This window comes from Pleurodeles waltl, chromosome 4_1 (genome assembly GCF_031143425.1).
Source record: "Pleurodeles waltl isolate 20211129_DDA chromosome 4_1, aPleWal1.hap1.20221129, whole genome shotgun sequence".
Taxonomy (NCBI): domain Eukaryota; kingdom Metazoa; phylum Chordata; class Amphibia; order Caudata; family Salamandridae; genus Pleurodeles; species Pleurodeles waltl.
This window is the reverse complement of record NC_090442.1, coordinates 438,172,610-438,186,215: the sequence shown is the minus strand read 5'-3', so window position 1 is coordinate 438,186,215 and position 13,606 is coordinate 438,172,610. Positions and strand designations below refer to the sequence as shown.

The window sequence follows — 13,606 nt, the reverse complement described above, 5'->3', positions numbered from 1 at the left end:
CTGTCAGTCTGCACTCAGTCTGTATTTTTGCTGAAACAGTGAACTTTCTTAAAAATGAAGGTTTTAAATGTATAGCTTGCAATTGTGATCTGTAAAATGTCTGTGTTTTATTAGATAACAAAAAAGTAAGGCATGTTCCAGAGCATACATCTGAGATTATGATGATACCTCCAGAAGAGAATCACCAACAGAAGGCATCTTCAGATATGTAGTTTGAAAATTCCGAGAAATAGCATCACAAAGGCACGACATTTTTTTGTCATATGAAATGTGAAATTCGAAGTAAACAACCATTCGACATATGGAAATTGAAACAAACTTTTCCTCATTTGAGAGAAGTATGAAAAGAGGTGCAGCATACGTGACAGAAAAGTAGATCACTATTCTGTGTGCTAATATACCACAGCATCTTTTGGAGCCGTATAAATGTTCACTTCTGTGGTTGGCAGAAGCAGATCAGTTTAGCATACTGTTCTATAACAAAGTGAAGAACAGTGACCAGCACTCTAATCACATCACTTCGAAAGATATACAAACCATGGAATACTAATTTACATTTGAAACACTGTAAACTTTAAACATGCGTTGGCAATGCAATAGTTCTAGTTAAAATGCTCTAAAGCAAGCAAGCACAGGCAGGCACACATGCTCACTGACTATTTATGCTGTGTCACTGTGTACCTTGTTGCAATGGAACCACTTGGTAATAACAAACAGGACAAAGGAAAAAGAGGCAAGTTGCACAGAGAGGTGTGCAATTAGTCTGTGCAAATGTGTACGTCTGTTTGAGAAACTTGCCACATTAAAGTCACATCTATTGGTTTGTGATAGCTTGTGTTTTGTCATAGGGAGGCTTTATAAGTGCCACAGTATGCCTAGACATGGGTCCTATTCTCACTATGCCATATTTCTAATGAGTCCCAACATACCAAAACTGATCTGGAGTTGCTTCTGTTCACAATCAGAGGTTTCAGAGCTTAGCAGTTCGGGCTGGACTGTTCCTACTGCAATAAGAGCAAGACTGATATACTCATAGTTGGTCAGAATTTGTATTGGCACAGTGAGCAAAAAAAAAAAAACAATGGTCTGGAATGTGTCCAAGAGTAATTACCTGTGGCATAGTATAATGCAAGTATTGCACTCCGTAATTTGTTTTTGTGGTTGCAACTGTTCTCTTTGGTGTTGTCCCTGCCTTGCTGGGCATTGTTATTGTGGTTGTCGTCCCTGTTATGGTGGCAGCTGTTGTGTCTTCTCAAGTTCCTTCTGTATCATAACAGCTGTTGTCCATGTCTTGCTGCCAGCTGCTGCTATTGTTGCTTCTGCCTGCCACACTTCTCCAGTAATGTGATCAAGGAAGCCACATCAGTCAAAAACAATGCACCCCCTTTAAAATCCAAAGGGGTGTCCTGATTGACAAGAATCACTAATGAGTGCAAGGTATGTCGGTTAGGCAGTATTAATACAGCAGCAAACCAGCAGGAAAGAGCTGATCTATGAGGACCAGGATATAATGTTTCATCAGTAGAAAATGTTAGGAGGCATAAGACTGCTGACCCACTTACTTTTGCACTCTGGCCAATTTGCGAGTAAAGCAGAGGGAGGTGGGCCAAGAGGAAGGAGTCTCATTGGTTTGAAGTGACAATTGTGTGCACCACTTTAGCGACCACTACAAAACAATCAGTGGAGTGGAAGGCATCAAAGGCCCTTTAGTCTCCTACCTTGCCCACAAAACATGAGGCAAGATATGAGCCACATTCTCCGCACCTCATAGTGTGGTACAGATAGCACTGAGGTAAACCAGCTTGTAAGGCGTAGACGGAAGAGGCAAGTCTGCTGGGAATGATGCTAAGCTGCAGAGATAAATGTAGTGATGTGGGAGCAGACTGGGCCATAAAGTCAAACTTCGCCACAGATGCAAGTGGCGCTGCAGAGCCATCCAGCACTGTGTGGTTGTCACACTGCCATAGTAGCAGCTGTGGTCACTGCGTGGTTCCTACGTTTATTACAGCAGTTGGTGTAGCTGTGGTCATTGCTGTTCTGATGGCTGTTGTTGATGCTTTTGTCTGCTGTGGCATCACATATAGTTGTTTCTGTGATCTATGCTGCTATAAGGTCTATGGTTGCTGATGGTGACCATGCTGCTGTGGCAGCTTTTGTCACTTCTCTTGCCCCTGTTGTGCCAGGACCTTATGTGGTGCCTACTGTAGTGAAAACAACTGACTGCAGTGTAAACTGATGTCTCTGCCACTGTGGCACTTTTTGTATTTGCTTTGATTATAGCCATGGTTGTTTATATAGTTCCTTCTGTCATTATAACTGGGGAAAAGCTGTTCTCACTGCTGTACTGTCTGATGTGTTTCCAGCTACTGTTACATCTGTTCTTGCTACTATCTACTGGGTATGGTCACACTGTTGTTGTGATGCTGGTGGTTGTGGCTGCTATAGCCAAAGATGTTGTCCTTACTATAGTTAGTCCTGTAGTCTTTGCTACGGTTCCTGCTGTTACGGCAGCTGTTGTTGTTGTTTTTTGTGATGTGGTTACAACTGTTAAGTTTGTTGTTTATGCCTTCCTGGCAGCTGTTGCTGTCCCCACCGTAATGGCATAATTTGTCCCTGCTGTGGTTACAGCAGTTGTTCCTGTTTGTTCCATACCATGATGGCAACTGTGGTTATTGCTGTTGTCCTTGGTGTGGCAGTGACTGTTGTGGTGGTAGTAGACCTGTTTTCTCACTTTGGTTACAACTGTATATGTTGCTGTGGTCCCTGTATTTGTGGCTGCTGTTGCCCAGCCATTATGACAACAGTGATCTTTGCTGCTATTGTTCCTACTGTGGAACATCTGTGGTTGCTGCTATTGTTCCTACTGTGGTGGTAGTACATTTGGCTACAGCAGTGGTTCCTGCAGCTGTTACAGCTCTGATGAAAGCTATCATTTGCTGGTTTGTGCCTGGTGTGCATGCAACTGTTGCAGTAATTGTGGCCACAGTTATTGTGGCTAATGTTGTGGCCTGTAATACAGTGGGTGCATATGCTGTGGCTGCTGTGTTAGTAGCTGGTTTGGTGCTCTGTACTGTACTGTGGGTACAACTGGGACCACTACTTTGATTCCTGTATTGGTGGCAGTTCTGTACACTCTCTTGTTCCCTGCTGGCATTACAATTATGGTCCATGATGTGACTTCTCCTGTGTTCTCTTTGCAGTTCAATCTCTTGTTTCTGCTGTGGTGCTTACTTCTCTGGTGGTAGTTGCTGAGGCAGATTTGGTGGCTGCTGTTCCTACTGTAGTCCTTGCTGTTGTTATTGCTGTGGTTATTGGCACTACCAATAGTCATTGTTATGCTGTTATTGTAGTCCCTGCTTTGATTATACCTGTGATCACTGCTGCTGTTCCTGCAGTCCTGTCAGCTGTTGTTATTGCAGTTGTCTCTGTCATGGTGGCAGCTGTGGTAGTTACTGTTGTCCCTGTTGTTGTTCCTACTGTATCGGACTCTATTGTTGTCTCTGTCATGGTAGACTGTGTTGGTCCATGCTGTGGTAAAAGATGTGGTTGCTACTGTAGTCCTTGCTGTGGATGGATACCAATATCAGGTAGACTACTCTTTTATTCTCCTCTCCAATGTAAGGTCCTCTTGTCATTCTCCTATTTTCTGTATCATCAGTTTAGGCAAGAGTAAACCTGTCTCTAGCAACACATAAAAATTTAGGGCCAGATTTATCAAAGTTTTGGTTATAAAACCTAAGTTAAATTCATCAAGCAATGCAAGGACACCCTGTGTGGCTCTGCATGGCTTGATAAATATAGAGTAACGCAAATCACTGCCTTGTGTTACTTTGCGGCAGGGTGACACTCCATGGATGGAGCGTGGGTGTTACCACACATCCACTCATAGGTTTTGGTGCATTCCCAAGTGGAAGACATGGGAATGCATAAAAATGCAGTTCCTCCCAGGTGACGCATAACATGGAGAAATATTTGTATTTGTCCCTGTTTTTCCTCTTACTATGTGTGCTGCATTCTGCAGCACACATAGAAAGAGGAAAATGCCTCTTGGGATTGTTTTGTGCAGAAAGGTGTCTCTTCCTGCACAAAAAACAATCCTGCCGACAACGCAGGTACCCTTGCAAAATGACGGAAGGGTGCCTCCATTGACGCTAGGCAGTTAAAAGTGTGCTCATGCTTGTAAAGGACAAGTATGTTCCATATAATGTTAAGTACGGGCCACTCCTGCCCTTTCACGTTCATGCAGCGCAGCAAGGTGGCTTGCTGCGTTGCGCTGCATGAATGATTGCTAAATCTGCCCCTTAGTTTTACAAATGTCAATGCTGTAGAAATACATGAATGACAATAATTATTCTTAATTGGCAGACTCCAATGTGTGGCTATGTCCTGTTCTGCATCTGTTAACTTAATGTGAATCAATTGCTGGAGAAAACACATAGGATTAAAAAATGAATTTTCCTGTAGAGTTCACATTTCTCATTAGAACGCTAGCCATTAGCTGTGGTGCCATTTTGCAGCACTAGCAAAATAGGAAACTGGCAGTAGCAAATTAACGACTGCAACAGCGCTGATTTTCAAGACGTTGCGTTTTGTGGGTGATGTTGAACGTAGAATTCTAAATGAGTGCCTGTTTGTAAGCTACCAAACTAGATTACAGAGCTCCTAAATGGTATTTAAAATGCCCACTACTGATCTGAAAGAAAATGTCAGAAAACAGCAGAAAGTTGAAGTTAAAGAACAGAAAGAAAATGTGGCTGGCAATTAAAATAAATATATATATTTTTTTACATTTCTGAGTGAGCAAAATTGTATTTGAACTCAGATCAAAATATTATTAAAATGCACTATGAAATATTCATATGTACTTGTGGGTGGTTGCACCTTCCCTACTTCCCTAGTCAAACCCAAGGTCCTCGTGTGGAGCAACCTCCAACCAATTGTAAAGTAACTCTCTTACATTGCATGGATGCAATGGATCATAAACAAATAATATATTTATCATCTGTAAAGCTGTAAAAAAGTACACCTTCATCAGAAATTCTACTACGCGCTTGAAGGCTGGTGGTTTACATTGTACAGCAAGGGTACACATGCATGCAAACTAATAAAATGGTTGGAATTTTTGTTGGTATCAACACCTAAACAATTTTTACCTTCGAGGTAAGTATAAAAAAGTCCATGTATTAATGCAATGGAAGCTATGGCTGCCCATCAATATTTTTGAGAATCCAAAGACATCAGATGTGATCTGTTGAAAAAGCAGTCAATAACGGAAAGCCCCCTCAATAATCCTATGCTTTTTAATATTAGTGTGCATATCCTATTGATCTGATGACTCATAGCAAACTGGTTTTCTGTCATATTAAAGGATGTGTTCTGCTTTGATTTATATAGACTTTTGATGGAAATGGATCACTTACAAGTAAAATTCTAATATTTGATCAACATGTTGTGTTGATGCATTCAAAACATGAAGAAGCACATAGTTTATCACATTTTTCATTTCTGTTGAGTAACTTTACGGAAGAGAACATCCCTAAAAGAAGGTAAGAAGATTATTTACCATTTATTACGTGCAGAGTAACATTGATGATCTTTATGTTCATAGACGAAACCGTGAGCAAGACGGAAGAGCAGATTGTGTATGGAATTGAATACAACAACACTCTTCTGGAGTGCATACCTAGATCCCTGCAAGCCAAGGTTATTTGGTTTGTCCAACGAGCCCATGAAACAAGGAAAGAAGAGGTAATTATGTATTCATTAAGGTTACATTTTAAATTAAAAAAGCTGAAATGCACAAAAATACATTGTCCCATAATACAAGGCAATAAATAAGTAAACGTATAGGAAGAAGAAATAGCTTAAAGATGAAGAAGTAGAAGAAGTTGCTGTTTACCTCACTCAGAGGTCTGGTGTCTACAAAATAAATAATAGGAAAGCACAGATTGCGAGGCCAAAGATCTTTCCTTTACGCACCCAGGCTCTAACCTTCTGACTGTATGTGCTAGAGTCCAAAAGTAGCCTAATAGAAGAATAATGCAATGCAGCACAATATAAGAAATTCATGGTGGTTGAAACACAATAATATTGTCCTTAATCTGAGCAGAATTGTTGGACAAATATGTTGTAAGAGGTTTCTAATATACATCCTTTTAAAGAAGTTGGTGTGTAGAATTTGCAGATGCTCTATCAAGTCTATGGTTTTGGCAAAGTAAGCTCCACCATCCAGTAAACATTACTTTAGTAGCATCTTTCTGGTTGGATGTCATTATTTGAAATTCTAAAGCAATAAGCAAGTCTACAAATTTACTCATTTTTCACCAACCAAGTCAGATATGAGAAGAACTTCCCAAAAAATATCTTGAATCTTAAAAGGAAAATTAAAAGAGCAACTTATGAAATTAACCTACATATGTTCATCCATAAAGATGTAATAGGTGGGCAGTGAAAAAACATATGCAAAAATGTGCCTGCTGTTTCTTTACACGTCCAGCATGTGTTTGGTATATTTGGATAGTATTTGCAGAGACAGGTTGGTGTAAAAAAACAGCATATTATAAAAATAATATAAAGTCTGTGTAGTGCTGGCATTACATGAGGTGTGATGGATTTTTGCCCAAACGGAGCTCCAAGTTTGTAACACAAATGTATGATGTAATTCTGATTCCCATAAGTTTTCTATCTTCAATTTGGGATGATCTAGGAGTGTATAAAGAAGATATTTGTATATGTCTGAGGCTTTGATGGATGTAAAGATATTAAGTGGTTCCAGGAGTGAGGGAGAGGTGGAATGAGGTTCCTGTGATAGAGAGGATATATATTGTGTGATAATCTGTCTTAATGGATCATACTTACAAGTGCCATGGGAGGATGCCATATTTACATTCAACTTCAAACACGTACTTTGAAATAGCTATGTCACCTGAATTATTTCTTTAGCCACCCAATCTTTCAAGAAACGTATACGATTTTACAATTTAATATTTTTATTATGCCATACTAAAGAATCCAGGATTACCTTCCATGGCGGTAAATGCTTTGAAAGGAGTAGGTATATCAATGATATAGAATATATTATGATGGGAGATGTGAAAGATTTTGAAGTGTGAGAAAAATGGGCCAAACTATGAAAGGGGAAAGGCGTAATCAAGGAATCCTCCAATATGCACCATTCAGTTAAGGGTGAATCCATATTGGGGTTATAAGTGAGGCAAAACTTGTTTAATCATAACTGAGGAGTGATACTATAGGAAATTAGGACAAATAACTCCTCTTAGGTTTACTCAGGAAGAATAATGATAAACATGCTTTTTTGTCCGTTACACAAAACGTTTAACAACTAACTGTTGAGGGATTTCATAGGAAGCTTAACCAGCAACATAGATGGATAACAATTGATGACTTGCAACATCATCATTTTAACCATGTCTGAACTTCCCCACCAGAAAAGGTAAAAAGGTGACCATTTTTCTGACTCCCTGCAATCTGTCTCTGCCAGATTTTACATGGCGGTCCGACCACTGTACAAAAGCTGGCAGAGAGGGGACTCGTAATCCCCTGGGAGGTGCTGCATGCAGCACTGCCCTGGCGGATTAGGTCCGCCAGCACCAACATCCTGTGGAGGGAAACTGGTGGTTCCTGCGATCCGACAGTGGCACTTTTTCGCCATGGTCATAATGTGGCATAGTGGCATTATTTGTTCATATTTTAATGTGTTTGTGTACATATTGGGTGCCTCGGCATCACAGTGATTTATTTTGCACATGCAGTATCTTACAGTCTTACACAAGCATAATGTACAGAAGCCTTTTTGGCACATGTCCACCGGGGTGGCGCTGTCCCCTCTCTGCCAGCTTTTGCATGGTGGTAGCACTGCCATGTAAAATCTGGCAGAGACTGGGTGCAGGGGGCCCCATGGGGGACCCTGCACTGCCCATGCATAGTGCATGGACAGTGTAGGGGCCCCTATAGACAGCCCCATCTCACTTTTAACTGTCTGCTTAGCACATTACAAGCCGGAATCAATGTACTGGGCTGATTCCTGCTGGACCAGTGGGTGGAAACGTTGTTTCCGCCCGCTGACCCAGCGGGAAACATGTAATAGGGGCCGTGGGAAGGTCACCGCAGCGCTGTGACCTGACCGCGGGAGTTTGGCAGGCAACCTTTTCCGCCTGCCAAACTCGGAATGAGGGCCTATATGTTTGCCTTGAAAAACCCTCAGGCCTGTTTCCCCATTAGGGGGCAAAACGTGTTGGATGGATGTTCATTAAAAACTATTTTTAATACTAAAGGAGCCTATGAGGTGATGTTTACACTCAGGATTGAACGTGACATTTGACAAACTTAGGAGCCTGCAGCAATTGGTTCACTCTATAAATACTTAAAGGATTTAGACTTCCCAGCTTTTCCCTGCAATGCTTCAAATGTCTAGAGGGAATTCACAAAGCCCAGCTGTCATCCACTGCAGGCTTTTATTCAGAAACATGCAAGGCACCGAATGGTTAAAGTGAAATAAATGTCAACTCTAAAGATGGAATTTTCAGACTTACAATTTAAAATTTGACTTCACCATAAGTTGTGATTTGAAATTAGGAGCCCAGAGACACCACACTCCATATTTCTATCTTTTCACATTTAAAAGTTACACTTAAAGAATGCTTCAAGGTAACCCTTATGCTCACCTATGGGACAGATAGGCCTTGCAACAGTGAAAAACAAATTTAGCAGTTTTTCACTACCAGGACATGTTCAACTAAAAAGTACAAGTCCAACTTTGTAAATACACTGCATCTTGCCCTTGGAGCTAAATAGGGCTTACCTTAGAGGAGACTTGTATGTAATAAAAAAGGAGGTTGGAGCCTGGCAAGAGGGGGCACTTGCCAGGTTGAAATTGCAGTTTAAAACTGCGTACACAGACTCTGAGGTGGCAGGCCTGAAATATGTTTGAAAGGCTACTGTAGTGGGTGGCCCAATCAGTGCTGCTTGCCCACTAGTACATTTAATTCACAAGCCCGAGGCACACACAGTGCACTTTACTATGGACTTACAAGCAAATTAAATATGCCAATTGTGAATAAGCCAACATTACCATGTTTTAGAGTACAGAGCGCCTGCACTTTAACACTAGTCAGCAGTGGTAAAGTGCTCAAAATCCCAAAACCAATAAACACAAGGCCAGAAAATGAGGAGGAGGAAGGCAACAATGTTTGGGGGTTACCCTGGGGCTGACCCTGCAGAAAGTGCCATTTCCAACACTACCCACTCCAGCCTAAAGCTAGGGTAGGCTGATCAATCACTTGACGGGCTTCCCTGTTCAGGGTAATAGAACATGTACAGTGGCCCACTACTGCAGGGCCACCTGTCAGTTCTACGCCTCTCTGAACCCCGCTGGATCCCTCTGGCTATACTCTCGGGTGCCACTGAGCTGTCCCATGGGGAACCCTTCTCCTCATCTGTGGACCCTATCTGTGCAGCACCGAAGCTTAACTTGCTCACAGATGCATCCCAGTAGGCAGACAGAATCACCATGGCCGACAAAGTGATGTGTCTCATTGCGCCCCTTGGGTCTGACTTCTGTCCCCAACCCAGGGATATCTCTGTCAACAAGGACAACAACCAACAGAGGCCACTGGCAGTTGTCATTGTGAATAACCAGGCCCCAGGCAATCCAGGAGTTTCTGACCTTTGTGGTTTCTCAGAGAGGGGGGAAGTGACCCTCGATGCCTTGCACCCTTCTTCTACTCTACCTCCCACCAGTTCATGGGTGGTATACTGAGACTGGTCAACCAGCCTTGAGTATGTACCCTGAAGCTGAACAGGAGACAGGGATGGGCTCTCTCACCCAACTCCTTCTTCTGGGGTCCTATACCCTCCATTTGGGAGTGATACCCTCAGAAAACTTAACTGTTAGGGTGCTTGTGGCAGGCGCCCCTCCCAGTTTCCCTGCCACGGGGCAGCTCATTTCCCAGAAGGCAGTCTATGGGCATCAGGGGACTAACTATGACCCTCCTTTGGGTCACCTTTCAAACCCATTATAGAGATACAAAGGCCATAGGGTGGAAGAAGACCTTCCATTGGCTGGTGTAACCGTACACACCTGGCCGGTGTACTACTCTGGGGAAACTAGCCTTTCCACTGCCATGGTATGGCTAGACCCCGTGTCCCTCAGAGCAGTGACTGGGACCCTATTCATTGTCATCTGGTGGAAGTGACAACTCCTACCCTCAGGGATACCAACTCACCCTCTGAGTCAAACTCCCAACTAAAGGAGATCATATCATGGTCTATGACCTCCCTCAGGGGACTACATACCTCTAAGGCCACATTGGCCACCCTGTGGGTGGTTTCCTTGGACAGACAGACTCCCCCAGCTTGGGTAAAAGTTGATAACAATCAAAGCAGTGGGGTTGGAAATGAGGTGCCCTGGGCCCCTTACCCTGAGACTTGCCTGGGTCTCCCTTGATCTCCCCCTCACTCTGCTAGGGGGGGACCTGAACCACCCTTCCTGGGATCATTCCCAGGTACCTTCTTGTGGACTCTGGTGCTGACCCAGCAGAACACCTCCTTAGCAAGCTTACTGGGAGCAGAGAGCTTACTATCAATAAGGTGTTGGCACAGATCTGGAAAACAAAGACTGAGCAGATGTTCCATTACAAACAAATTGCACAGGCCCTGGTAATCCTTTACCTCACTGCCCTTCACCCAACCGTCCAGTGTCTTGCAAAAAGAATCCACACATCTACCCAGGTCTGTTGGGAAATCTTCTGACTATCCCTGAATTTCTATTTATATTTCTCTATTTATAATCAAACTTTCTGATTAGGGCCATCTTCTTGGGGGGATATCTCATCCTGTCACGCCCGCTAGGGCGAGTGGAGTGTCCCTCCCCTTACTAGGAACATTTCTCCACAAACTAACTCCCTAATCTGCCTCAGGGACCTTGTGCATTTGCAGAGCAAATACATAGGCCTCAACCCATCTGCCTATGTTGTCTCCCACCACAAAATCAGACACCAGACCCTTGAGTATATGCACTCTGCTGTTAGAGGGCACAGAAGAATTGCTGCCACCATCACTGCTCGACTCAGTTTGTCTGGCTTTGATGTCCATCCTTCTCAGGCTCAACTCCTGAGCCAACATCAGCTTTTTCTCTTCAATAGCCAATCACTTGTGGGTCTCTTCAATCTCCATGGCAAACCTCTTCACCTCTAAGGCCTGTTTCTTCTTTTTCTATGACCAAATGCATTTGTTTCTCCTCAAAGTTGAGCTTGGTCAGCTCCAATCTGAACTTGCTCTCCTCCCTCCTGGCCTCCAGCTCCTCTGGGGAAAGGCCTTTGGATGGCACACTACTCTCTGCCTGGGAAGGGACCCTCATTACTGGGAGTAAGTTGCTTGCCTCCCCCACAGACAGCAGCCCAAGGCCTCCTCTCAGAGCCTGGTCAAGATCATCCTCCACATCCAGATCTTCCTCAGTCTCCTCTGAGGTCTCATTTGCTGCAGCATAGGCTTCTCAATAGGCTATCAGTGCCAAATACAATACCACCTTCTTGCTCCTTGCAGGCATCCCAAAATCCTTACAGAAATCTTGGGCCACAGTTTGGCCAGCTCAAACTCCATTTTGCAACCAATTTTGCATTTCTCCAACCAGCAACATGATTTAGAGTAAAAATCAAAAATAGCAATCAGGAAAAATTTAAAAATCAAAAATGGCAATTGAAGAGAGTAAGAACAAAATGCCAACAGGGATCAGAGACAATTGATTCAAATTGGTCTAAGTGTGAGTAGTTTTGTACACCAAATTACTGTAAGGTACAGCACAATTACCCCTCCTTTCCTCACCACTGATCACCAGTGTTAGACACTGGGGGGCATATTTATACTCTGTTTGTGCCAAGTTTACGTCAAAGTTTTTGATGCACATTCAGCGCAAACCTAACATCGTATTTATACTTTGACGCCCGAGCCCGCAAACGTCAAAATTCAGCAGTGTGCGTCATTTTCTGGATGCGGGAAACCACCTTGCGTTAATGACATGCAAGGTAGGCGTTCCCGTCCAAAAATGACTTAAACACCCATGCGCCTTATTTATACTCACGCGTAACTTTGACGCACAGGAGGGGGCGGGCCTTAAGAAATGGCACACAGCCTGATGTGCACCATTTTTTAACGCCTGGGTCAGGGCAGGCGTTAAGGGACCTGTGGGCTCATTTCCATGGTCTCTGACCATGGAAGCAGTCAACAGGTGCCCTTCCCTGCCCCCAGGAACACCCCCTGCCACCCACGCCCTCCTCTGGAGGACACCCATGGATGGGGGGACCCATCCCAGGTAAGTACAGGTAAGTTGAGGTAAGTATTTTTTTTTTTTAAGTGGCATGGGGGGGCTAACTTGGGCCCCCCTACATGCCACTGTGCACAATGGCCATGCCCAGGGGACAGAAGTCCCCTGGGCATGGCCATTGGGCAGGGGGGCATGATTCCTGTCTTTGCTAAGACAAGAGTCATTTCAATGGGGGTTGTGCGTCAAAAAATGGCGCAAGTCCAGTTAGAGCCATAATTTTTTACTCTAACCTGACCTGCACCATTTTTTGAGGCGCAACCCCCATTCTTCCCTACGCCGGCGCTGCCTGGTTAGAGTCATTTTTTTTACTCTGACCAGCCCGCAGCTCCGGCTAACGTGAATCCATTAATAAGGCACCCGCCTGGTGCGTTGGAATGGCGCAGGTTTGCGTCAAAAAGTATAAATATGGGCCTGGGTCTCTAGTTGGCAGAGTTATGCACCTTGTCAAGTAGGGATCTCAGTCATAGTCAGGGTAAGTCAGATGCACACCCTAAATTAAACTGCGCTCACCCTCTGGTAGCTTGGTGCACAGCAGTCTGGATTAATTTAAGATGTAATGTGTAAAATATTTGTGCAACACTTAATTATAGTAATTCAGTGAAAGACACCACAAAAATACTCCACGACAGAAAAAGTAAGCTTATTTATCTGAGTAAAACAAGACCAAAATGACAACAATCCAATCAGTAGAAGTTGAGATATATTTTTTTTAAGATTACATGTAAAATTGTGCTTAGAAGTCACTAGCAGTCAAAAGGTTACTTGAGGTAACGAGGGATCGGTGCAAATCCAAAATCCAGGCCGACCACAATGGAAAGTAGGTAGGTTACAGAACCCATGCAGGGTCCACTGAATCACTACCTTTGGTAGAGCAAAGGGTTAACGTTGAGGACATGATGCATCAGTTTTTGCAGAAATCAGCTGCAGAACCCACTACTGAGGACCAGAAACTGGAGAGGGCACTTCAGGCAAGGGTAGGACTTACAGTTGACACAGTCTTGTGGCACCAGGAGAGTTGCAGGCAGTCTTTTATGTCCCTGAGTCTGCTGTGAACAGGGGGCAAGCCATCAAGCCCTTGGAGACTCCTGGGTTCAAGAATGTAGAGAACAGGTCCAGTCCTTCTCATTTAAGGCAAGAAGCAGCAGGCAGTAGTCCAACACAGCAAAGGAAGTAGCAAAGTAGCAGTCCCTCCTACAGCATAGCACATAAAAATCAGTAGGTCAAAACAGCAATGCAGTTGCAGAGTGGCAGTCCCTCCTGTCAGCA

The 13,606-nt window shown here is 43.6% G+C and overlaps 1 protein-coding gene across 1 annotated transcript in view; it reads left to right on the top strand.

Moving 5' to 3' along the window:
* SEMA3E (semaphorin 3E) overlaps positions 1-13,606 on the top strand; it is a 553,526-nt gene that overhangs the window by 523,189 nt on the left and 16,731 nt on the right. The window contains exon 16 of the mRNA XM_069228706.1: positions 5,609-5,748. Within this exon, the coding sequence (XP_069084807.1) occupies positions 5,609-5,748 (140 nt within the window). The remainder of the gene's footprint in view (positions 1-5,608; positions 5,749-13,606) is intronic.